General features: G+C 42.4%; 1 protein-coding gene across 1 annotated transcript; it reads left to right on the forward strand.

The window, feature by feature from the left end:
• Positions 1-649: 649 nt before the first annotated feature.
• LOC128770852 (LIM/homeobox protein LMX-1.2-like) lies at positions 650-21,369 on the forward strand. Its single transcript, XM_053885766.1, has 8 exons — positions 650-790; positions 1,431-1,611; positions 15,427-15,659; positions 15,735-15,898; positions 16,637-16,714; positions 18,527-18,593; positions 19,502-19,663; positions 20,891-21,369. The coding sequence occupies exons 1-8, from the start codon at positions 688-690 to the stop codon at positions 21,043-21,045; spliced, it is 1,143 nt and encodes a 380-aa protein (XP_053741741.1). The 5' UTR covers positions 650-687; the 3' UTR covers positions 21,046-21,369.
• The last annotated feature ends 5,465 nt before the right edge of the window (positions 21,370-26,834 follow it).

The raw sequence follows: 26,834 nt of genomic DNA on the forward strand, positions 1-26,834 counted from the left end.
TAAGCATTTCTATCCTAGTGAGGTCCAATTTTGGGAAAACACCCCCTGTGGGGGCCTTCTGCATTTGTGGGTCCCTTTTGCAGGACCCCACAAGGTTAAGCCTCAATTTGAAGACGAGGGCTTCAAAATAAATAGGTTGTTATAAATAGGTTTAACATTGGTGGAGAGTCCTGGTTCAGGTCAGCCATGTGTTTTGGTTGGTTAGATTTAGGATGAGAGGCTGGAGAAAGCATGAAAGTCAATGGAACTTTGTTCGAACGTACGTTTCACGACATTCTTGCACGGAAAGAAGAGAGTGAAACAACGGTCTATTTTAACCATCAGGTGGCAGTCTTGCAGTGGTGATGCAGGACTGAAGTTCTTCTGTGCCGACACACGCGCACGCGCACACAAATTCATGTATAGATTTTATATTTAGAGATAATCAAATGAACCATTCAGAGGCACAAACGACGATAGCCAGCGCGTGGTATAGAGTGGAGGCGGGTCCATCTCCGCAGGAAGACCAATCCTGGCGCAGGAGGCTGCGGAGTTGTGGGAACAGTTACTCTGAGCGCCTCTCACTCTGATGGCTGCTCAGGTTCATGTCAGCAGGGGAACCTTGGCTCTTCCTCCAGTCTGGAGCTGCAGACACTAAGGCCACAACCTGCTGGACTCCAGGTCTTCTATTGAAGTCGGGACAAGTGTATGGACTGTGCTGCAGAGACGGGAGCGCGCGTTAAAATGTTAAACGACCTCAAAATCGAAGATCATGTTCGGACTGATGGAGGCTGCCTGGAGGGTCTAATCGGTGAGACACACACACACACACACACTGGGGTCACCAGGCCCATGAGGGTCTGACACACATATCAGAATATCACTAACTTTTTTACTTTTTTAATTTTAATAAACCATAGTACTCACACTACAGTCAAAAACTTAAGGACAGCATTGCAAACATACTCCTCAGTTTTATTATTAAACCTAACTTCTCCACAAAAACAAAAAATAGTGGAGCCATGTTGAAATACAATTCACTTTTTTAATGTTGAAGGTGAAAGGCTGATAAGTAATTGTAACTTAAATGCCAAGGGTAACGACATAACAATAAAACGATGATGATTTAGTTTTATTATTAACTATTTAACTTCTACTTCGGAAAACATTTATTATTCCGGTCAAATGAAAATATTGTTTAAACAACATCAACCGTTTGTTTTTATATCATTTTTATTACAGCATGTTCTCTTAATATGAAGGAGAAATTTACCCTTTAATATTCATTCATTTTTATACTGAGAAGTTAACTTCGAATTTACGAAGCAAAGTCTGATAAATAGCTCTTAACACGAGTCCCTCGTGAAAAATGAATGCACGCGCTATAATTATTTTTTTTTATGAGTCATAACAACAGCAACATTAATAACATTGTCACCTCTGACCTCCAGACTCCCGCCACTCCTCGGTGTGCGCTGGCTGCACGCGACTCATCAGCGACCGCTTCTTATTGCGCGTGAATGGCGCTTCCTGGCACGAGGCCTGTCTGCAGTGTGCCGCGTGCCAGCGGCTGCTCAGCGACACCTGCTTCTTCAGAGAGTCCAAAGTTTACTGTCGAACCGACTACCAGCGGTGAGTCCTGCTCCGCGACCCGACGCACGAGCATCCGAACCAGGGCCGGCGAGGCCCGCCGTGACAGTGCGCGCGCGCTGCCAACCGTCCACGCTGAGGAGAAAAACTACTATAATGTTACGTCATTGACGTGAGACATTTCCACATCTTTTGTTCTTTATGATTCATGAAAGTACCATCGATAACTGGTGAGAATTAGCGCGTTTCCTCTGAAAGTATTTGCCCTGTAAAAGTTTGATTTTTATTTAATTATTGTTTTGTTTTTAATCATGCTTCATTTAGCAATAGCGTAAAATGGACTTGAAAATCAATTATATAATGAATTTTGAAGCATTAACCAACCCATTATTAATGACATTCATTTGTTTTAAGTGAAAGATTCTGTAGTGTAACACAATCAATCTGTAGTTCAATTTAGGCTATTGAGTAAATTATGTCCAAATATATTTAACCCTCCACCTTTGTATATTTTGGGGCAAAAGAATATTAAAGTGGATTTGTCGGCCATTATAATGTATAAACAGTTACAACATTTTATCGGACGTGTTGTTCTTGCTTGACATGTTATTTAGAGAAAAAAAGTTTAGTTTTTGTTGAAGGCCCAGTGTGAGGCCAGGAAACGGTTTGTTGCTGAAGCACGATTACTACCATGTGACGGTAGAAGGTTAAATAAATGTTAGAGATTCAAATTCAGACAGTAGTTGTGATCATCTTTAGAAAAATACTATGCGGGAGATCTATTTATAAGTCGCAGCTGTTCCATATTACTAAATCTGCAACGCATTCAAAACAATTGACTCAGAAAATAGAACAGAAATAACAGAAAATATATCAGTCGTACAGTCGGTTACAATATTCTACGAAAATGGGATGTGTTACAGATTAACTCCAGAATTTCATTGCCTTCAAGATCACTAGTTTTATTTGACATTTCTGAATGAGAGTAAAAAAAAAAGTTGACAAAAACACAAATCAATGTTTCTCTCATAAAAATGGAAAGGAAACATAAAAGATGGGGGTCCTGCTGCTGGGTGGTCTTGGCTGTTGTCTGCGGGGTTCACCCAGACAGCCGGGGCAGCATGCAGCCAGCAGGCCATCTGACTATCAGTCTCATCTCTCGGCCGGGTGTCTCTGTGAGCTTGTCACCATTTCTGAAGAGCTTTTGTCCAGTCGTGCAGATTTAAACAGTGGAGCCCCCACCTCGCACTTCATTTGGACACCAACCAGGGAGAATATGTAAACCCAATAACATCGCTCTGCACTGCAGCCGCTTTTCTGGCAGAGAGTGAAAAGTAAAAAGTAAAAGTAGAGTGTTTTACTAACAAAAATATTGTTTTGAAAGCCATGTTCACTTCAGTTGTCTAACTGCACTATTGTTATAAGTATTTATATAACTGCACTATTGGTATAAATATTTTATAACTCAGCGTTGTTGTAATTTATTGTTATAAGTATTTTATAACTGCACTATCGTTATACATATTTTATAACTGCACGATTGTTGTAAGTTATTGTTACAAGTATTTTATAACTGCACTATCGTTATACATATTTTATAACTGCACGATTGTTGTAAGTTATTGTTACAAGTATTTTATAACTGCACTATTGTTATAAGTTATTGTTATAAGTATTTTATAACCGCAGTATTGTTGTAAGTTATTGTTATAAGTATTTTATACTGACTAGACAATTTAGCATGCTGTATAACTCAGCGTCCAGTTTGGACTGAGATAGCCATTCAGTGGTTTATGAAGAACACATATCTACAATGCTAGCAATAATGCCACATGCAAAGGGGTAGTTACAGTTCATGTGAGGAAGAGAAGTGTACGGTGGCACTGGAACGTTCGCGAAGCGAATAATGTTTAATATAATGCAAATGTATGCACAGGAAATCACATGCCAAAACACTGTGCCTGTAGATTGATGGCTTTCCAGATGAGCTCCTGAGTGACATGTCGACTTCCTGAACAATGACCCGCAGAGTTGTGGGTTTTTCGCGGCGACCACTGCTGAATTTTACAGGATGTGGCTGTGTATATGCGGAGTAATGCTACGGAAGTGCATTAATTCACAGTGTGTGGAGAAGCTTGGAGATTTTTTCAGCCAGCCAAAGAAATTCTGTGAGAGAAAGGTGTAGACTACAGCAGAATGTGATTCGCCTCTACAGCGTTTGCTCATGAGCGTCAGGGCTCGGCTCGCAACTCCAGCTGACCTTTGTGCAGTAAGACGACAGAGACACAAAGTCAAAGCATTTGAGTCATATGGTAGCTGAGTTCTTAACAGAGAAGGAAGTATCAAATATTCCCCAAACATTTAGAATCCTGTGCGCAATAATAAGTTGTTTTTGGACCCTGGGCTCCCTCAAATGTTTGGGCCTAGAACCATTAGTTGTATATACTCATTTTTTGGCCGCCTGTCCCTCCGTGCCACATCCATCCATCATCTTTAAACAAGGGGTTGCGTGTCATTGTACAAGGGAGTGGGTTTATTTTATGAGCAGCCAAAGGTTCTAGAGTCTTCGGCATCAATCACAGAAGAGGTGAGGACGCAGGAGTGAAGCTGGACCCGGGCACAGCAGGCCGTCCAGGATTCCAAATACACAGGGGAGCGCGGGGGAATAGAAAAGAGACGGAGGGGAGGGGAACCAGCGGGAGCTCCTTAGCGCCAGCTTGTGTTTGGATACTACAGCTGATCAATGGTCCAGCTCAGCGCTAGGAAAACAAGCCTACATGCTACTTTCGCGGCTCAAGTTTCATCGCCTCTCCAGACTTTTGCTCCTGCAGCCACAGGTCGTCCTCCTTCCTCCGTCAGCTGCATCTTCTAACTGCGATGATTTATGTTTGGCTGCGGCTCTGACCCCATCTTGACTTCAGAAACAGGCAACATGAAACAGTCAGTGGACATGAAGAAGTGTTTTAAGCGTCGCAGTTGAAACGGAGCTACTGTCCTGGGTCCTTTTTTTTTATCTTTGTGTTTGGATCTGCTTTCTTATGTACACATCTAAGTCAGTTACTTTTTTTATGTATTTAACAGTAGACATTGTGTAATGTCATATTGTGATCTCGGCCGAATGTGGCCCTTGGGCCTTGAGTTTCACATGTTGTCAATCGTCAATGGGAATAGTTACATTTCCCCAAACCTGCATTCCAAAAGGCCGGATTAAGAAAATATTTATCACTTGTTTTTATTGTGAATTTGTGCTTTTTCTGTAATTTATTTTTCCAAATTTATTATATATTTTTTAAAATATCAAATCCCAACCTGCGTGACCACTAACCTTAACCACAGCCTCTACGTGAGAAGATCCACTCGTGGCATACTCAAATGACAATTCAGGACAGGTCCATTCAGCATTCATGTGGCATAATTACTGGATAACTCATACCAGCTGCTAACTGAGCCGTGATGGATGGTCATGTTTTTCATGCAGCGCTCACATATCAACAGCAACATGGCTTTTGCTGAAACCATATACCTGGACCACATCATTTAATAGCGTTTTTCAGTACACGCAGTCAATTTAAGTCAATTTTTTTATTGCATATAAATATGCGCAGTTTAACATCATGATGTAGAGGATACTGAAAATACAATGGATTTATTGTCCAATCACTGGAGTCAAAGGTCAATGTGCATCATTTATGCAGCACAAATCATATTTTTAAAAAAAATCATCAGTTTTATGTATTTTTTCCTCACAAGCTACATGATACTGTCAGTGTTTTGGTATCCAACGGACACAGATATAAATACAGTTGCACAGTTACTGCATGGGAAACTGCTTGATGCAGATTGAATCCCAAGAATAACATTTTTTAACGGTGTCGATATCATCTTGATGGTTAACTCTTAAAATAGGGACAGTTGTGCTGAGCCATCAGTTATCTGAGTGACAGGTAACAGTTCATATTTGCCCATAAATCGCCTCTGTTTCGATGCTGTTATTGTTGGCTGAGAGCTGCAGGTTAGCGGAGGTTTCTCACAGGGGGTGGTGTGTGTGTATGTGTGTGTGTGTCTGTGCTGAACTTGTAAGCACTATCTTTACTAACTTTATTTTATTAATGCAGTTCTAACGGTTAAGAATGACAATTTTGGTCATGAAAGCTTTTCTGTCTTTGGTGGTTTGGTTTCTGTCTTTACTGGTGCTCACCTTGCCAGCTTTCACGTGTCGACATCAGGACCGTCTCTTCAAATGATTCTCTTTTCAAACTGCAATTGGAGCGCCATTGAAGAAGAAGCAATTTAGCTATTAGCCACAGTTAGACACAAACTTCAAGTTCACTTGTTCAACAACATGGTGCAAAAAGCACAAATTCTTTTGTATTTCTAGTTTGTTCTTGACGGGTCATCTCCCACTCAACTTCCCCCAACCTCAGCCACTCGCCAGGAAGGTTTACAAAACTTACATGGTTCTTGAATACAGCCATGCTTAAATTATGGTGCCGCTGGATCGTAAACCTGCTGCAGATAAACATGAAAGACCTTCAGACGGAGTGAACAGCAGTGATTCACGTCTGCCTCACAGTTACTCCACCACTGTGTCAATAAGAAACTCTTTGCCTCGAGGTGGTTGCCACAGGAGTTGTACTGCTGCCGCTATTTCTTGAACTCCGGCTGGTAAAACATTACGTATTTAAATATGTAATTAACGTGTGTGTGTGTGTGTGTGTGTGTGTGTGTGTGTGTGTGTGTGTGTGTGTGTGTGTGTGTGATGGATGTCATTTTCTATTATTTAGAGATGCTGATTAGACATACCCCCATTAAATTTAGTCATAATAATACAAAATATTACTGGGTGTTTAAAATAATAATATTTTCATACACGTCATATCTTTTCCTATATGGTAACAGATTTTTCTCCAATTGTTTCGCATGCACAGTGCTATTTATTTTTGGTTGTTTTCTTTTTATACACAATTTTATCTCAGTGATATGAATTTGATTGTACTCAGTCAAAATCACGATTTTCTAGTGGTCAACATTTCAGGAACATCACTTGCATATTGCTGATGGATGTGTCTAGTTTACTACTTCAGAGTTATGTCACATTTTCACCTCATGTTCTGCTCATTTGTCATATATCAGGCAGCCCAAAACATCACTTACTCACACTTGTCTGTATTGTATTCTTATGCAGGGACTCACATGGACTGTTTGATTGTCAGCTTTGTACAAACAAAACTTGTGAGTAACCTACCAATCCCAATTATTATCACTCAGTACGCAAAGTAAGTTGTGTATTTATTTCCAGTTATGTAGAATAGTAGTAAGCATGACTTAAATTACCTCATCTTTTAAAAGATGTGTTATCAAAACAGCTGTAAAATATATAAAAAATCAAAAAGTGAAATGCACTGCACTGTATGTAATGCATGAATAATGTAGAAATATGTTATATAATGCAGGGATGTGTTGGTACTAAAAACTAATTACAATGTATTAAAAGGAGCTTGAAATAAACACGAGCACAAGCCGTTTTGTAGCAGCACTTTTACTGTTTTGAACTGAGTTTGCTTGGTGCCGTGGTTTAAATCACAGTTATATTATTACCTGTCAGTGGTGAACCGAGAAAAGAACAGAATAATAGTGGGTGGATTGAGTGCACAATTTTTTATTCGTCTGCTGCCGTTATAACCGGGTGAAGGTCTTGTGGTCGAGAATGAATCAAATACAACGGAGAAGCATTGTTTAATGGCCAGAGTTGGGTGACCCAGCCTCCACCTTCATGTGTCGCTTGTCGTCGCGCCTGAGCGACAAAAATAAGAGCTGGACAATGACGCAAAGTGTAATGGGTGCTGTGGGTGTTTATGAGTCTGTTGGAAGACAATAATAGTGGCTATTTTAGTTTTTGGATCACTTCACTGACACGACTGTGTAAACGCTGAAGAAAGAGATTGCTCCAAATTGCATGTATTTTTGTTTCCCTGCGTGCCAGCCATGAGTGTGCGAACGAGGTGTTGCAGATATTTGACTTGTTCAAGTGAAATGTTTACATTGGCTGTGGAGGAAGAAAAATATACCTCTCTGGTCCAACGTTCGATCTCCTGCCGGATAATGATGACGGAGGGAGGATGGAAATATGAGCACGATAACAGCCACAATAACAGATTCCATCAATCAAACTCTCAAAGCTCAAGTACAACACGCAGACATTTGCTTCACTCACTCGTAGTTGGAGCAATTAATAGACATAAACTACATGTGTCAAGCAGCTAAAGCCATCGTATTCCAGTGTAACTTCACATCTGAAGTAATACTGTTTATCATATTTGGAACGGTAGATGCAACTGAAGGGAAGTGACATTTCCCCCTTGGATTAATGGTTGTGTTGGTTACAGTTGTGATTCTTCATTTTACTGATGATTCTTTCTCCTACAAACTGATGTTTATCTGTTGCAGTACTCTCATATTTAGTGTATTTTGCACAGTCATTACAAAGTTTTCTTGTTGTTGTTGATGCTTTTTATAGATTCAGTTATAGATTCAGGGTGCGACATAAAAGGAGCTTTTATCGCTGCTGATTTTTATGCACCTTGATTTGTTGTTCAGTTGTGTTCACTTTACTATGAACACGACTACTATGTTCATAGTTTACTATGAACAACCCAGCAAGGGTGAACTAGTGAGCAACCAAATGTGTTTCTAGATGGTCTTGCTGTGTGCTGGAACATTTGTTATTATTGTGCTGTACTCTGTGTGCCTTTTATATCGTGTATGTGTGTGCGTGTGTGTGTGTCTAAGTCCATGTATGACACTATTCTTGTGAGGACCGTATGACTTTGTGGGGACATTTGTCTGGACCACACAAGGTCTCAATTTGAGGATGAAGACTTCAAAATAACTAAACCGGACCGTGTCGTTCGAACACACTGTGACTACATGATGTACAGCGTAGGAATCAAAAGCTCGAGGATTGTGCTTGTTTTAGGTGTTGTGCGTCCTGTTCTGATCCCTCTGATACTGATGCCGAGGGTGAGGATGGCAGCAGAGGTCCCGGGGGAAATAAAGTCAGCCCCCCTCCTACACTCCTCCTGATTTTACTGCTCATATCTGCTCAAAGGCTTGTTTATTTATGAGCGTGTAAGTAGTGTGTCGCCCCCCCCAAAGCCTCAAGTAAGGACCGGCTGACTGGCAGGAGGCAACCAAACACTTCGTAGTGACCAGCAGCTAGAATAACATAATCCTTTATATGCTGCCATTTCTAAGTTATATATTGTGATTTATAGTGAAAAGTGGATCAATCATTAAGTTTAAAATGACTCAAAATAATATTTTGAAGATGAGTTTCAGGAGTGTTGTGTCATTTTGGTTGCTGAATTTTGAACCATGACAAAATAAATTAATAAAGAAAGGTAATTTAAAATCTGATTATGATATGATAATACAGTGTTTCAGGAGAAGCAGAATGAATAAAATAAATGCATTAGTGAGCACTTTGAGTGGAGACAAAAATGCAATTTTGTGAGATGCAAAATGTATACTTTGAGGAAAAATAATTCATATGCTCTGTTTCAAAACAAATACACAGTAAACGACATAAACTGAAGTGTGTTAACACAGTCATGAAGTTTGGCTTCTAAATTACAAAATCCTAAACGCTTTTAAATCCATTTATTTTTCCTTCTGCAGTTTAAGAAAGAAAAAATGAACAAAAGATAAGTAAAATAAAGAGTTAGATTCAAGCGCTTTCTTCAAAAACCAAGCAAAATGTTCACATTCCTTCAGATGTTTGAATGAACCAACCATGATTCCAGAACTACACATCAAATCCATGTCAAATGAGGGCAGGAACCGCAGGTGGTCAGGTTGCACGACTGATCTATATGTGGAGTGAGGCATTGTTACAATCTGGGTAGCGAGTATAATGGTGTGTCGATTCTTATACCTGCTGTTTTCGGCACTGTCAGAAAACCCTCTCCACTAACAGCACTTGGGAATATTCTCTGGAATTTTCTGTCGTGAGAATATGGAAGATTTGAAGTGACTCATCATCCCTCTTCCCATTTTTCTTAATTTGAGGCTACTGTGATCTGAAGAGGATATGAGGTGCTAGGAAATCATTTAACAAATTCACAAAAAGGAAAAAAAGGTGACCATTCGAAGGCTCCTGGTGCATCAAGTCTCAGGTCAGCACCATTTGATTCTGTATGAGGGGACGAGGTGTGTCCCGCGGTTGTAGTCGTGTAACTGAAAATATATTTCCAAAAACAATAATAATAATGATTATTGAAATAAAAATAGGACTCTTTTTTATTTGTGCATGCAATTGAATACGACTAAGAAAAAAATCTAGAGAAGGAGACATTCTATATAGTCATTCATTATTTTCATTTCCTTTGTATTGACTTTGTGCTCACAGCATCTGGATGGGAGCTGCCCACACACCTACTGTACAGTAGTTTTTTTGTAATAGTAGTATTTTATTGTAAAAATATGTTTCCTGCTAAAATAGCTAATCTTCCTTTTTTAAAAGGAGACGATCGGACTGTAACATCCGTTTTTCTGTACTGTTTTTTTAACGTCTTAACCTTATGTTAGCAGGGAAAAAAAAAATCCCCAACTCAGTCATCCGATCATCAGACCTATCTATTTCACTTTTCCCAGTGGCTTTGCTATGCAGAACCCGTTTACAGTTGCAAGTTATAACAGGATCAAACGGCTTTTTCATCCTGCACTCAGCTGTTACATGCTCTCTGGAACACCCTGAGTGGCCCTGAAAACTGAAAGGTTTGGCGCTCTTTCATCTAAAAATCTTGAATTCAGTCAAAAAGAATGACAGTCAGTGTCACATAAAAATGTCTTACATTCGAACCAACTGTAGGAGAAATGTTGATGAGATGAGAATTTATTGTGGCAGGAGGAGGGAATGCTGATGCAGGGTTTTGAAGCAGCTTATGTTCTTCAAATAACTATGAAAGAGGATTAAGGCCAGTGAAGAAAAAAAAGTCAAAATTCTGACTTTAAAGTGAGAATTCTGAGATTGAAGTCTCAGAATTCTCACTTTAAATCTAACTTTAAATTTAAAATAATAAAAAAAAAATCTTCACTGGCCCCAATCCTCTTCCGTAAATAAGAAGTGCTTGTGGTTTGACAATAAATGATGCTGTGGTTGCCGTGACCTTTCTTTGCCTGGTCACTGAAACTATACAAAAGTTTCTCGCCAAGCGATTGATCATGAAAACAATGAAGGTAAAGCATGTGTTGTGACGCATCTGGAAATATCATTTTTTGTTGTATTAGTGGCATGGTGTGAGTCCCGGACGATTGAAATGAAGTGGCCGTGAACAAACATGTTAAGTGTCTCCCCAGAGAATCTGGCTGACTTTTTGAGCTTTGCCTGAGCAAACAGCACGTCTCCTTCCTCCTTTTCTGCTGCTGCCTCCTTCACAATCATCTTTTGATCACTCCTGCTAATTAAAAGTCCGACAAGCTGCCACCCACCCACCATCACCCGGCCTCTGTAGGTCACCAGCCTCTCCGGGGAGCCAGGGCAAACAAGAAAACAGAGCTGGAACACACACACACAGTCTGTTTTTACTCCTTCATCCTTTCTTCTCCCCTCTTATCATGTTTAATCCTGAACTTCTTTAGACTTGTTAAGCCGCAACAGCAGCCTGGAGGGAGAGGCTGCGGGGCCGGGGGTCAAGGAGGCTCCTCTGAGGGGGTGAACCCCAGTGGTGGTCCACATCCTCACTGGAGTAAATTGGAGGACCCGTCATTAATCCCCAAACACACAGTTGCACCCGGGCTCCAGCTTCTGATCTCATCATGTCAAATGAAGCCGCAGTTTGAAAAAAAAAAAAATTGTATTGGGAACGAAAAGGGCTTCTATATTATGGAATCATTGTCAGCACTTGAACATTTTGCCATTCTCATTTGACTGACATGATCTTGTCAAAAAGAGCCGATGGAACTTTTTGGAAAGATTTCTTTTAAATCAGAGTTTCCCCTTTAGACTTTGTCCGGAGCAAATAACATTGTTGATAAAACTGGAAAAGCACTGCAATGCAGAGATTTAATTTAACACCTAACAATCAATTGAAATATCATGCTTAGCCCAAAGGCACAGCAGGTGGCACTAGCATTCCAGAACTTGCTTGCACAACACACACAATGGATGAGAGCAAGAATGGAACCTTATAATGAGTGACAAAACTTGTTCAGAATCCAGCTGTAATTAACAATTTAATCATGTATTCGTGGCTTTCTATCCAGTAATCTTTCAGCAATGTTGCTTAACAGACTGATAAATAACCACGTAACCTCCACTTCGGAGGCAAGAAGAAAATGCTATGGTTGCATATTTACATGTACAAATTGATTCATGTTTTTTTCAGGAATAAGTGAATGCAATAATTTGCCTTCACATTAGGAGGACATCTTATTTTTATCTCACCTTGTCAGGGGTATGTGTATGTATGTGTACATGCATTTTATATAGCTCCAGCAAAAACCTAGTTGTGAGATTTCTTGTAATAAGGGTGTGAAACCTTGTGGTGCTGCTGGTGAAGCACTTTCTATAGGTAATTGTGGACACTTGAATGGCGTCCAATGGAGGACAATACTCTGCGCAGCAGAAAGCATCATACAGTCCCACTTTTCGTCAACGACCCTCCCACTTCGCACACAAAAAAAGACTCTCCACCCAACTCTCTTTTGTTCTCCATCCATCTTCTTGGCTTCTCTCGTACTTTTCCTCCCTGATCTCAATCTGAGAAGTTAATTCAGTTTGAAATGTCACGGAGAAGAATGTGTCAATAGAGATCTCTGCTGGCTGCGGTCTGAGCTGCCGTCCTGCTCTTGGCTCGGCTCGCCGCCTGGATCATCATGCTAAAACTATACAACTAATCCACACAACAGCCTCTATGAGCCCAGACAACAAAACATCACAGTGGGCCCGAGCCGTGAAATCGATGTATTTAGACAATCCCTGTGTTTTCTCTGAGAAAAAAGGCACAGCACCTGCAGGATTACTGCGTCTCCTACATCACTGCTGGAGAGACACCGCGAAGTAGCTGCCACCAAATTATGACTTGAAGTCAGTCGAGAGATCTTGTTTGTGACAGATGTGTTTTATTCCATTATTCCATTCCATATATATATATATATATATATATATATATATATATATATATATATATATATATATATATATATATATATATATATATATATATATATATATATATATATAAATATATATATATATATATATATGAAACAAAGCTTGTGCAGCGTACTAATACTATCGTGCTGTTGAGCAAAGGGAAATTAAATATTGCAACAAAGTATTTCTCCTCATAGTGTATTTCCACAGCACATGTTGATCATTCTTACACTCCTCAAGAAAGGCCTTGTTTCACCACAGAATGGTCTTCGACATCGCGCTCATGCCAAGTGCGGACAAAGCCCATAAATACAGCAGTTGAGAGCTGACCGTGCCACCAGACAGATCGAAATGAGATTGGCGACAAACAGCCGGCAGGAAGAAACCCAAACGTCAGCTTGACGGACGGTTAGCAGCCATTTTGAGGAGAGACTTGGGGCTTAAAATCCTCCAAACAGCAATGATCCCATGAAAGCCATGAGGGTTGTGTTCAGAGTCCACCACTGAGGAACATGAGATGCGTTTGTGTTTGGAGAAGACTAAATCAAATATGAAGCAGACAGCAGAGCAACTCCCCAATGTGAACCTGGAGGGTCTTCATTTATTTACTGAGAATAAGAAACTTGTCCTGGATAGACAGATCCACGCAGGAACAAAAATGAATATCTTAAACCTATGAACAGTACTTTCCCAGTCACTGATTCATATTTTTTCTAATGAATTAATTAAATTAAATCGTAAAATCTATGATAGATGGATTCAAAAAAAGTGTTTTTAGATATTAATAACTAGCTATTAACTGTTTTTGTTTGTTTGTTTTTTCAATACTGATACTAACTTTTATTATTATTATTATTACAGTGGAACCTCGGTTTTCGAACGTCCCAGACTTTGAACAAATCGGAGCTCGAAAGAAAATTTTGCTTCGGTTTTCGAACGAAAATCCAGAACTCGGACGCCCCCGAAAAAATCTGGAAAAAACATAACATGCGCGGACCGATCAGCTGACCCACGACGCGCTTTGTTACTGCATATAACGCAACCTCTGTATGCAGACGTGTCCTGTTAGCTTATTGCTTTGTCACAGCCAAACTGCACAGAAGCACACATTCAGAGCTGGACACGCACCGGGCACCTCTTCACTTCTGGAGAGACGTCACTCACTTGGCAACCCCTCCCACATGCAGCGGCCACACACATAGAGGAACAGCGCACCTGCAGCAGACACTCTACATTCACTCCTACAAAAGACTATTTTAAGGCTTGGAACGCATTATTTCTTTTTCCATTCATTGTAATGAGAAAAATCGATTCAGATTTTGAACAAATCGCTTCTCGAACGGCCTTCTGGAACGGATTGTGGTTGAGAACCAAGGTACCACTGTATTATTATTATTATTATTACTAGCATTTATGGAAAGTGATTAAATCCACCAACACGCAACTGTCCACTGTGTAACACGAGACATTCATATATACAAATGTGTTCTTTACTGAGCAGGAAGCTTCAATGGAAACACTGAGGCATCTCGCAGTATTTCACTCACGTGATCATCATAACACCAAAATCAAAAGGCTCACACTCATCTTCTGAAGCTGTCGTGACTTGGTGAAGCGTCTCTGGTCCCATGTCTAACTCTTGCTGCAGCGTCAGTGTGTGAACGTGTCTCTATTTGCTTGTGCTGCTTTCCTTGAATGGCTGAATCATTAGAAGGGAATCTTCTGACCATAGTCAACAAATGAAGGTCTCAAATGGGGAGATTTCTGTTGGACTCCATGGTGGTCACAGTGCTGTTGAGTCCTCTGGAATGAACCAGCGTCCACGTGTTCTCAGTAGCTGATGTTGCACGGTGCCAAACGTGCCTGATGTGTCATCTTCCATTAGTGTGATGATGAACAGAGTGTCAGTGTATGTTACACACACGGTTCTTCGATCCATTTGGCCGGGCCAGGTGACACTGGGGGCTAAGTACCATGAAAACTGATACTCACTGATGACCAGAACTTTGAAGTGAAAACGCTGTCACACTCCACTGGCCAACCTCTGAAATACAGCCAGCTCCTGTGTGTGCTCACCTTCAGGAACAAACCTCATGAGCGTCAGAAGGAGGAGGTCAGCGTCCAAGGTCATGTCAGACCGAACACCGAGAATTCTGGGAATCTTTCTTGTGGCTTGGCAGCCAGCCAAATTTATTAGCCAATTTCATGCATTTAAATATCATTCAGAATTGTGTTTCATGTTTCAGTTCAGCCTGTGGCCCCTCGCTCTCTCTCGCAGGTCACTACCAACCTAATGGTTCAAACATCATTTAGCAGGACGGCAGAAACCTGGTGATTCATTTTTGGAGTAATTGTGGTTTGTACGTGCTCCAATGCACACGTTTGTACGTGCAATGCATATGTTTCAATGCATATGTTTTGCTTAAAATTCAATACTAATTTAAAGTTCATCTAAAACTGGATCATCTCTGAGACATGTCAGCATGGAGACCCACAGAGAGGACCGGTTTCAAGCTTTGGCATGATCTGGCATGCAGAGATTATGGATGTCATCCATTCATCTGGAAGAAAAAAATGAAAATGTGAAGCTGGAGGACCAAACTGCAGATGTACTATATTGATAGGCAGTTTACAAAATGCTTGTATATTCAGCTACATTTCTTCTTATATATTTCTTTTTTTTTCATGTTTGTCCCTCTCAGGTTATTCGTCACCAAGTGCAGCGGCTGCCAGCAGAGGATCGCGCCGACCGAGTTGGTCATGCGAGCTTTGGAGAGTGTTTACCACCTGCACTGCTTCTGCTGCTGCGTCTGTGAGCAGCAGCTTCGCAAGGGCGACGAGTTTGTGGTGAGAGACGGCCAGCTGACGTGCAAGAGAGATTTCGTGAGAGGAGATGACCTGCTGGACGCCTTCAGCCCGGAACACTCAGACTCAGGTGGGTTCAAGGATTTTTTTTATTATTCTTAAAGAGCATCATGAATGAGGCATGAATCTGATTTTGATGGCACAGACAGAGGTGAGGATGAGGATGTGAAGTTGGAGAGGAGTCACGCCAAACACAGCGAGGAAAGCAAAGACCCTCGCAGACCCAAACGTCCTCGCACCATACTCACCACCCAGCAGAGAAGGGCCTTCAAGGCCTCGTTCGAGGTCTCCTCCAAACCCTGCAGGAAGGTAGGGATGCTCCCCAAAATCTGAGTCGGCCTCCTGATACGGTTAGCTTGACTCACTTGTGACCGAGACCAAACTGGATACAGAACTACTGGTTTGTTCCAGTGACAGCTTTTCAATTCTTGATTTAATTTCAGAACCATGCAGTAAGAAATATATGTGTGTGTCTATGAGACTAACAGGCTTGAGGCTTCTGCATTCAGTTTGGACTCTGGTTTGCTCTCCTAGACACGAACCTAAACCACTGACTCATATAACACTGACACAAAGACGCTGGTAACACACGATAGGGTAAAATCTTTACACACAACAACCAATGGACAGGTCATTCACACACAAAGATCTGTGTGCACAGCAAACTGAATCGTATGGAATAAAAATTGCATGTTGAAATACAACGTACTAGGACAGTGACTATACAGGGATATAAAGTTTTGGAATAAGGAAGAAAAGCACTTTTGTTTGTCAGATTATTTGAAAACATACAGGCGTTTGTTGAACCAGCGTCTGTGCTTCAGCTACTGACTGGCGCTACTGACCCAGAACTGTGTCAGCGTTAGTATATATCTAACCACAAGAGTTTTTTTAAAGTCCGAATCCTCCTGGAGAAGATGAAGTCTGTGTGAAACAGGTCAAACAAAAATATTCGAATGTCATCTGCGCAGCTGCAATTTAATGTGAATTCATGTTCGTCGTTCACAAACATGTCTCATCATGAGAAACGTCATTGTGACTCCCCAGGTTCGGGAGACTCTTGCAGCAGAGACGGGCCTCAGTGTCCGCGTGGTCCAGGTCTGGTTCCAGAACCAGAGAGCCAAGGTCAGTACCTGCCGGGTCCCTGCTGAGATCCTGCTCCTGATGGCAGCTTTCAGCTCAGCTACAGCTTGTTATCATCACTGACTGTGGTTCTTTTTACAAATGAAGATTCAGTGCGAAAGCGACACAAATGGTCCCAGTGTGAACCACCAAGTGATTCACTGGAGTCTATCATAAACCCTCATTAATAACATTCACTGGGAGGAGGGCGGCCATGTTTGTTTACAGTTGGGCTGTGGCTGCGTCAGCATCTAAATATTAGTATAAATGTCTGACTTGTTTGGATGGTGTGTTTTGGTTTTTAACCCAGCAGGAGCCCAGGGGGTCATTTTGGATATTTTGTTCCCGGGACAGAGACGGATGGCACCATTAGAGGAGTTAATCATTCAGACTCTGCCAAGCTTTTGCTTCTGGAGTTGGTGCAGCCAAAACTTATTCCAAAAGATAATTACAGGCAAAATGCCCCCCCAAAACACATGCCAGCTGATTCATGGCACAGGCTCCTCTGCTTCAAGTGTTCATGAGGCTCATTATTAATGAAAATATTGCTGCCTTCAAACGTAAATGGTCGCGTCCGAGGGCTACTGCAGTGCCACTCATCGCTCTTGTAACTCACGCACTTACCAGTCAGTTCAGTTGCGGACACAGGCCTATTTTTCTTTGCAGTTTATTGTGTAATTCAGAACTTTGTTGGTTAATCTACGGGATTATCTGTTTCACAGTGTTTGCTCAGCTTGTTGCTGAGTTAAAGAAGAAAGCACTTTTCGCTTTCCAGTTTGAAATAATCCAACAGTGTGATTGTTTTCCACATTGAACTCAGACACAAACACGATCGTGTTCCCCTCTTGATATTAGTGTGTAAACTCTAGAATATTTTTTTATCCGCTAACAAGATGTGTTACATCTTTGTCATATTATCAGAGGAAAGCACTGTATATTTAAGGGAATAATTATTTCACTGTCGATGATGGATATCAATACAGTCTCATGTGACCAGACATCCTGATGAATGAAAGAGCAAAGCTCATCTTCATCATGGACAAGATTGAGCTGATTCAAATGGTCAATTCTAACTTAATGATCAAAATATTTCCCTAATTTTGTCATTTAAAGGGAGAATACTATTCTCCCCAAACAAATGAACTCCACAGTCACAATATTTAATAATTATACTTAACTGAATCCCCATTATAAAACTGTTTTTTATATTAAACACTTTTGTTATCAAATGAAAAAAATGAATTTTCACCTTAAACATGTCAATCCATCTTTTCATGCTGATTTTGCTGAGCCTTATTTTATTTTATATATATATATAAATCTGTCATACCATCTGAAAATCTGTCATACAACAGTTGCAGCATTTCATAAAGATTATGATAAAGACAGACTCATTTTAATATTTATTCCAGACACTTGCAGTGTGGGACACGAGCGTCAAAGATATTTCACTTAGTATTCGGAATTTCTGGTATCTTATGGTTTTTCCGGGTCCCTGTCCTCTACAAAGTTTAAACTTGGTGGTGCCCATTTGAGGGTAGTAGCAGCAGTTGAGGACCAAAAAAAGGACATGTATCAGGAGGAGCTGGGGTGGAGGTGGGTTTTATGTCGGAGTAAGGCCACGCGTATCTTTTGTTTGCTGAGCTATTAATATTTTTTTTCCCTCAACAGGTTTTAAACGACTAATTAAATATTCTTTATTGCCTGGTGTCTCCGGTCGCCTGACAAGTTAGCAAATGTTCTAAATCCTGTTTACGGTTTGGAGCGGATCATATCTGCCACACTCAGTTGTTTGCTCTGATATTTTGGTTGCAGATGAAGAAGTTAGCCCGCAGACAACAACAACAGCAGGACCAACACAACGGCCAACGACTCGGCCAAGGTGAGGATTTATTCCCCCCCACCCCCCGGTGTTGCGTGAGGTAATTCATGAATTATTTAGGAAACTGCTCGGATTATGAAATTTATTACGAGTCCAATAAACGCAGCAGTCGACCACTTCACTCCGGCGTCTAATATTCTGTCCTTGCTGGAGACTTGGGTGACAGCGGGGCCGTAAAGCGAGCAGCCATCAGTCTCCTCACGGCCCGCGGGCTTATTGCCACTGTGGTCTCGCGGCGGATATGAGCAGGCAGTTTAGATAAGTAGCTCAGTGCTTTGGCAAGCGCTGCCTCTATCTGTTCAGGGACTTCCAGCATGTCAATATTGGCACAGCAGCTGACTTTATTATGGCGGAGGCTGCTGCTGTTAACCAAATGAGCTAAGCAAACCTGCGAGCGCTTGTTGTTTGAAGATGCTGTTGGAGTGAGATGAAGCCTCCTGGATGCCATTTTCCACATCAAACAAGCCGTCAGACAGTGGACGAGCACACAGTCTCATTGTTGGTGCTTGTACGACACGGACGAGCAGGAGAGTCGTGAAATGACTTGAAACCATTGTTCCATTTGTTCTGGGACATTTTAGAGATCGGTCTGAGGATTTTAGCTGAAAGTGGAAATAGTCTCCCACTTTTTTATGGTGATAGAATGGAGGCCGCCGCACGACCGTGTTTGAGGTCACGCTCCCCAGTGACCACACCAGTGCAGTATATGAGCAGAGAACAGTGACTCTCATGTTCAACTACTCTTTTCTCCTCATTCCACAAACACAACTGCATTTTCCAAGAGAAGGAGAGGTGAAATCTTCATTGAAGTTTAATGATGTATCTGTCAGTGACTCACGAGAATGAAGAAAAGACAGCTGCTGCTTGAAATCCCTCTCTGAACTCTGCGCCTGTGATTCCCTCCTCAGACGTCATGTCGGGATGTATGGACACCGTCCTCGGCCCCTTCACCGGACCTCTGCTGAGCAGTCAGCAGCTCGTCACACTGGAGCAGAATGGCTACAACACAGACCCGTTCCAGCAGGGTCTCACCCCCCCACAGATGCCCGGGGACCACATGAACCCCTACGGTGAGAATTACATTGTGTTGTGGGGTCAGGAGGCTGGGGCCTGTTTAACACCTTCAAACACACACACCAACAGAAATGTTTGCGTCATCAATTCACCAGTGTGTGTTTCTGGACTGTGGGAGGAACTGAGGGCATAAGCTTGATGAAATGAAGTGCAGCAGAGTAAAAAAAAAAACAACGCATAAATGAGGATTCAAAATGAATTTTGAGAACAAAGGACAAATTAAAAAAACGAATCACTCACATTTCCACCTATAAAACAGAGAAAGGGTTTGATTTTCTCACCCCAGAGATTAGATGGCATCATTAAGGGGATTATTTTAATGATCTTGTTTTCCCTCCAGACATGAACGTTTTCCCTCCATCTGCTTGGTATCAACACAGTATTAACCTGCAATAAATGTCAGACAGGAGTGTTCAGGAAGGAATGAGTGTAAGGCTTTTCCCTGACATGACACCGTCGCTTGTCGGCGGTCTGTGGCTTTTCATCTGGCAAACCAGTTTATAGATGGTGGACTGTAATCTCACTCACTGGTGAGTAATCCAAGACACGATTTGCTCGAGTCAGGCTCCACGCCCTCTTCCTCACTGGGACCTGGTCTCTGGTCCGTCACTTCTGTCCGACCCTGGCTTTTATTGGCAGTTAAGTGAAATTACCCAATAAGTTGTGGAGGTTCATTAAAAATGGATGAGTCATCAAACCTTCAGCAGTTAGAGGCTCAGACCGTAATAAAGTGAAATCACACCCAGGAGAGCAGAGCCCTGTTGTCCACACTCCCGCGCTCACACACGTGGCTGACGGTGAGACCATGGTGCGGCTCAGATTTGAAGCTGCCGAGTCTCAGCCTTCCACCTTTAGACCGCAACTGAACTGGACTGTGAACAAATGGCCCTTGAGCAAGACGCTGAAGAGCAAGAGCAAGTGCAACAGAAGCAGAAATATCCATTTAAAATGGTTAAACTGAGCTGAAGGGATTGTGACTGAGAGACAGAGCAGGCAGAGCAGCCTAGCTGAAGCAGAAACCCGGAGAGACCTAGACTCAGGGCAGGTGGTCACAGAGTTAACCTGTGAGAGGGTTCGATTCCCAAACTTCCTGCACCACGTGAAGTGCCAGCTGGGCGGCTCAAGTAGAATTGAGTGAATTTTAAAAAAGAGCGAGGCGACGGTTTGCTCACCTTGGATTTGTCATGTGTCTGATGTTTGTGTTTGGCTTCCCATCTCTTCAGGGAACTCATACTTTCACGACATCGACAGCGACGCCTCCCTCACCAGTCTCAGCGACTCCTTCATGACCACAGCGGATGTCGCGTCATTGCACAGTCGTGTCACAAACCCCATTGACCGACTCTACTCCATGCAAACGTCTTACTTTGCCTCCTGAACATGCTGAACATCGCAAATTTGCCCGGCACGGCAAAACACCAGCAGCATTGTTCACTCACCCGTCCTGCACCAGCAAAAAGGAAAACTGGAGGACTTGAATTCGTAATAGTGTTTATACAGTCACGTGAAAGATGTTGTTTTTTTTATTGACCCCAACAAAGTATCTCAGGAACGATGTAAATTTGACTTTCTAATTACGGCAATAATTAATTCCAAGTTGCTCAACTGGTCACCCACAGCACTTGCAATCATCTGCTCACAAACCATTGGTGTGTGGAGACATGGAACACAAGAATTATTTATTTGCCAAAACCCGCTGGATAACGTCGACATTTGCTTTTGAATCATCGTATTTAACTTTGTGCTGATCTTTACTATGTATTATTTATTTCCAACTTGTGTTTGTATCTCAAAATAAAATGTGTTTTGTCCACCTCAGCATTTTGATTTGTTTATTGAGGTAAACTTTACACTCAATTTAAGCAGGTGACGCAATTCTCATTGGTTAGCATGTGTCCAAGACATGACCCTTGAGGGATAGATAGATAGATAGATAGACAGACAGACAAACAGACGGTGCCAAAATGCTAATGATTTTTCACTATCAGGAGATCAAAGGTCCACTATTTTCCATGAACTTCAGTTTCTTCAGTAAGAAAGGGCTAGTTTTCATAAATTCCTAGGACTGAATCAAATAATCACAGATACATTTGGAGAACAAACACATGCGACTGGATTCTGACATTTGTCCCAGGACAAGCAGCCGATCAGATAAGACAGAAGTTCAGAGGGAAGCCACAGAGTCACAGGAATCAGAGGTGAGAGTTTTCGCCTACAGGTAGCTGCGGTGTTGGGCAACACCTGGCCGCCTCCTCCATCATTCTGACAGCAGATCAGTTTGGAATTCGCGCTGAACCTCGTTCCTGCAACCCACAATCAGATCCATCTTCAAAAAGAGAACATGCAGCTCCCAAGGGCGGTGTACTTTTTTTGTTCTCAACCGGTGGAGACTGGAAGCTAAATATATTCTCTCTTCTGCCAACTGAACGCTCTGTAGCACGGTCTACCAGACCGCATTACCCACCTGCATCATCAATGTTCTCCTTCCCAGTCACCTTATAAACGTAGTTTGTGGAGCGTGGGAGGAAACCAGAGTGCCTCGAGGAAGCCCCCTCATGGGTTTTTCTCAAGGCGCTGAATTGAGCTCCCTGGGCACGAGTGCTGAGAACATACGAACAGAAAGGTTTGCTTCAAATCCACAATTGCATCTCTTTCATTCTGGCCATTTCAGCGTGACTTTGATGTGTCTCACGGATGTGTCCTTCAAAGTTATCCATCACTAGGATTAGCTGAAGCACTGAAGAGTATCTGGACCAGGCTCATCTGTGACTCTGCTATTTTGCAAGACAGAGAAAATGAAAACTGTTCCATCGCTTGTCTTCAGAAGTTTACACTGCTGTTCGTGATTCCGTGATTTCATGAGTTCAAATCTGTGATACAACAACTTGTTCTCTATGTCAACTTTCTTCACAGAGATGTTAAAGAGTCAAGCCATGAAGTGTGATGCATTCATGGAACCCTGCAGTTCTTCCATTCAATAGTTTTGGCCTTGCGTTCTGTTCCCAATTCACTCGATTGCAGGTGAAATTTACACTATTTATGTGTATCGTGAATCACGTATACGTTTGGAGTACTCTGACACGGATGGCAACAGTTTGTTTTCCCCACTGCGAAACAAAAGCTTTTTTCCGTAGTGGCTTTTTGCCAATGTCAGGAATGGACTTCTATAACATGGCTGTAATTCTGCTGTTCTCTGCTCCACAGAACATTTTCACAGCTCTAGACTCTATTTCAGCGAACACTGCATCAGGCCTTTCATCCTCTGACTCTGACAAGAACGAGTCACCACCTCCAGAACAGCATGAATGAAAGTAACACCTTCGTTTACAAGATCCTGCTCTTCTTCCCTAAAAACCACGGACAAATCGATCAAATACTCACTGGAAGCAACTTCCTCAGCTCCCGTGCACTCAGCCCTGCTTGTTTGCAGAGTTGGTACCTCCGATTGCGTAGCAAAATGGCGCTGCTGTTTGACTCGGTTAGGCTGATTATGTCTCGGTTGACTTGATGACAGTGACCGAATTTGTGTGCACAGACATTGTTATTGGGCTGGTGCTCAAGCTAGAAAAAATGCACCCCATCACGAAAAATCGTATCAGCAACTGCTGATGTTCGGTCGCTCTGTGTGCATTTACTAAGACTAGAAATTGTGGCCTTTTAAAAAACAAAACGCAGTTGAATTACTGAAATAATGAATGAATTCAGTTTGGCCACATAGCTACCGAGCTATGAGCCAACTTGAAATATCACGCTGCATAAGCAGGTCATTCGGTGTGTGTAAGTGCAACATTCCAAAAACATCCCCAAAAAACGTGTCACTACTGAGGGACTGCAGAGGCGCCGTGTTTACAGGTCTGACGCTGTGGGTCGGGGGAGCACGAGGAGGAGTGGGAGGAGCCACAGCGCGGGCTCAGAAGAACTTAAATAAATGCCCCGACAGATGCCAAAATACTGGCGAGAAATTACATTTCATTTAAGACGGAGCGCTATTCTCATTCAGAGAAATGCATCTGGTGCACGTCCCTGTGTTAACTGTATTCAGACTGTTTATATAACTGTATATATATTCACATAGACTGCAGTGAGTCAGCGATGAACAGAACTATGACTCACAGTATTCATTACACAAGTGAGTACCAACATCTCAACACTCAGAAGGTCTGGTTCCTTCAACACTGACCTTGAGGTTTACACCTCAAACACTCAGCCAGAACCTAAATCAATTTCCCCTCCAGTGTAATTTACATTAGGAGGCAATTCCCTGCCGACTCAGGTGTTTGATCAGCACACGTTATCAGAACTTGCTGCGCCATTTTAGATAACAGTGTTTGCACGCCGAGCGACAAGTCTCCCGCCTCTGTGCCTCAGACGCAGATGAACACAAGTGGAATAAGTGAATTAGTTCTGCTCCTTCACACAACAGGGATAAAGGATAAACAGACGCCTCTCTGCTAAACAATTGATCGTAAAAAGGTGATTTACAGGTGGATGGTTGTGGGTTCAAGTTCTGTCAGCTGGAAGATCTGAGGCAGACAGATGTCAGTGAGTAAAGCTGCCCCGCAACGTTTGGAGCCAGTGAATGTTTCCGCTTATTCAAGGGGGACATGAGGCGACACCAGCAGGAAGAGGTCTGGCTCACACTTGGGTGAACAAGTGACGTCCACCGCTGACAAGGAGACACTGTAGCGACACCAAAGACTATTAACATTCACCCGCCATGACAGTTGAATGATTCTGTCTGAGACCATCCACAGAGGGAGATCTTAAAAGCTTTTGAAAACATGAACAAGTGTTTGAATGAGCGTGGTGGAGCCTTATTTACAGATGTACATGGCCACAGAGACTCCACCAGCGTGACCCATCCATAACTATTGGCTTATGATTTACAGCCTCCGAAAAAAAAGTTCTCGCAACAGGAAATGCGTAGGGAGCAGAATGACACCTTACAGCAAGCATCGAGCCGACTTGGCTCATGGAGTCACGAAGAGTCCTGATCTTAATCCTCTGGAGAATTTATGGGTTTACTTGAACACCGCAGCAACCAAAATAGCCTCGACGCCCCAAAGATCTGGAAGACACAATAAATACTCAATTGTAGCATGAAGATTTTTCAGGGTTTTCGCCGGAACCACGGCGCCAGCCTCTGCGATGCTTATCAGCCAAACAAAAATGATGCTTATGACTGGCATTTTTAAAAGAAAAATAGTGAGCACCAGCTGTATCCCTCTACATCAAGCGATTTAAGGACAAATAGCTGGGGATTCTGACTCAATACTGGAGTCAACTAGGTCTGTCAAGTTTAGGTGTAGTAGTTCCGTGGAGAGGCTCTCCTCCTGTGGGGGCAACATATCAAGATCAGTTTGGTTCTCGCTAGCGTTACGTGAAACTTGTGACAGAAGACCATAGAAACACACTCTTTCTTCATCAGAACACACTGGTACAGCGTCCGCAGCGGCAGAAGACAGAGTCTCTGCAGATGTAGCATGAGGAAAGAGAGTTGCAGGTATTTGGGTTTTTGAGAGGTGACATGAGGTCAGATTCTGAAAACAAGAAAGTTGTTCTGCATGAACACGAGTGAAGTCTTCACGCCTCGGTGATCTGATCTGCTCCAGGAATGCAAATGCTCACCGACACATTCTTTCTGCTTAGGTGTAAATACAGAAGATAAATAGCAAGTGTGCGTGTGTGAGACGGAGGTGTCCCCCAGGGCTTCGCTCGTGGCCCTGTGAATAAGCTGCAAGTCTGACAACAAGCAGTTTCCGCCGTCTTATCAGAGTCGCGATCTGGCAGCACATGCGTGATGGAACAGACTCTCCAGTCAGAGACCATGCTGGTCTGGGCCCGCGGGACAAGTCTTCTGACACACCTGTCTGAGGCAGAGCCGCCACAGGCCCACAGCCAGTTCCCAGCAGACGGATTGTCCTATTTTCTGGTGAAGCTGCTCACTTTCTCCTCGCCGTTCTCACCTGTTGCCCTCAGTCACATAGCTGCCATTCCTGCCGTAACCTTGCAGAAACACCCCGCGCTGATTGAGACAGATCAGTCCAGCCAGAGGGCGAGGAGGTGGGTCGCCCTGCTGTGTGATGCCGCCTCAAACCAGTGCGTCCACAGCCGTCTCTGCCTGATGCGGTCGAGAACGTGACGCAAGAACGTTTCTGGGACATTCTTTGCCACATTATCTCGGTATGACTGAACACCAAAGTCACTTCTCAGTTAGTCTGGAAAGTTCTATTGAAACAGATTTGTCTCTTATTTTTATATTTATTATTCTGTTTACTAACACGTAAGCCCCACCTGATGACTTTCATAAGAGGAAACTAGATAAGCTTTCAGGGAGCGCAGATCACACTCAGCTCACCAGCCCGAGTCCATTTGGGATTTTCGAAGTCTTAAGCATTTTTTTTGTCAGAGATGCCGCATGAGGATTTAAAAAAAAATGTAATGAATCTCAACGTAATGTACCGTGCTTAAAGATTCTGTCCCAACTCCGATCGAGATCCGAATAAACCTCATATTAACTAAATGGCAGGAACATATCCGCTGCTCGCTGCTGCTTTACGACTGAACCCAAACATTTTCTGAGCTGACTAACAGGACACATTCAGTCTTCAAGGGGACCAATAGCAGTAACCCGTGGTTTAAGCATCATCTACAGTGTTAACTGATAGCAATGTTAGCTTGGCACACCCCAGATGAAAGGCTCCTCTTATAGGAGTTTATACCCAGTTATTAGATCTGATAGAGGATCCACATTTATACTGCTGTGGAGTTTTATCAAACATCTGTCCAAATAAGGTTTTGATATAGAAAAAAAAAAAACGATCAAATACATTACCTCTGTGATCAGCAGAGACTATATTTCATATAATATGATATAATATGATGAAGTTCTCCAGAAAGATTCAGAAATATTTCTGAATATTCCAAAACTATATCTTATATTGTTTCTTCTCATTCAGAGCCAAACACGCAGCCTTTGGCCAGAAGGTCCAGTCTGTCATTGCCTGAGGCCCCGGCAGCACCACTCGGGCCTGAAACACGAGGCTTTTCCCAAATTACAAAACGGATTTGTTTATTATTTCATCACAAAGTTCCTCCTCTGACATCACTTATATGTGTGCAGTCATTTTTTGGCATGAACTTTGAGCTTCGGGCTGCCAGACGTCA

Source organism: Synchiropus splendidus, chromosome 1 (genome assembly GCF_027744825.2).
Source record: "Synchiropus splendidus isolate RoL2022-P1 chromosome 1, RoL_Sspl_1.0, whole genome shotgun sequence".
NCBI classification, from domain to species: Eukaryota; Metazoa; Chordata; class Actinopteri; order Syngnathiformes; family Callionymidae; genus Synchiropus; species Synchiropus splendidus.

What these genes read in the sequence shown, in the direction of transcription:
- LOC128770852 (XM_053885766.1), top strand. Translation starts at nt 688, where the DNA reads ATGGACTGTGCTGCAGAGACGGGAGCGCGCGTTAAAATGTTAAACGAC. An exon ending in CCTCCAAACCCTGCAGGAAG is followed by an intron (nt 15,899 to 16,636) that starts GTAGGGATGCTC and finishes GTGACTCCCCAG; the next exon opens with GTTCGGGAGACTCTTGCAGC. An exon ending in TCCAGAACCAGAGAGCCAAG is followed by an intron (nt 16,715 to 18,526) that starts GTCAGTACCTGC and finishes TTTTGGTTGCAG; the next exon opens with ATGAAGAAGTTAGCCCGCAG.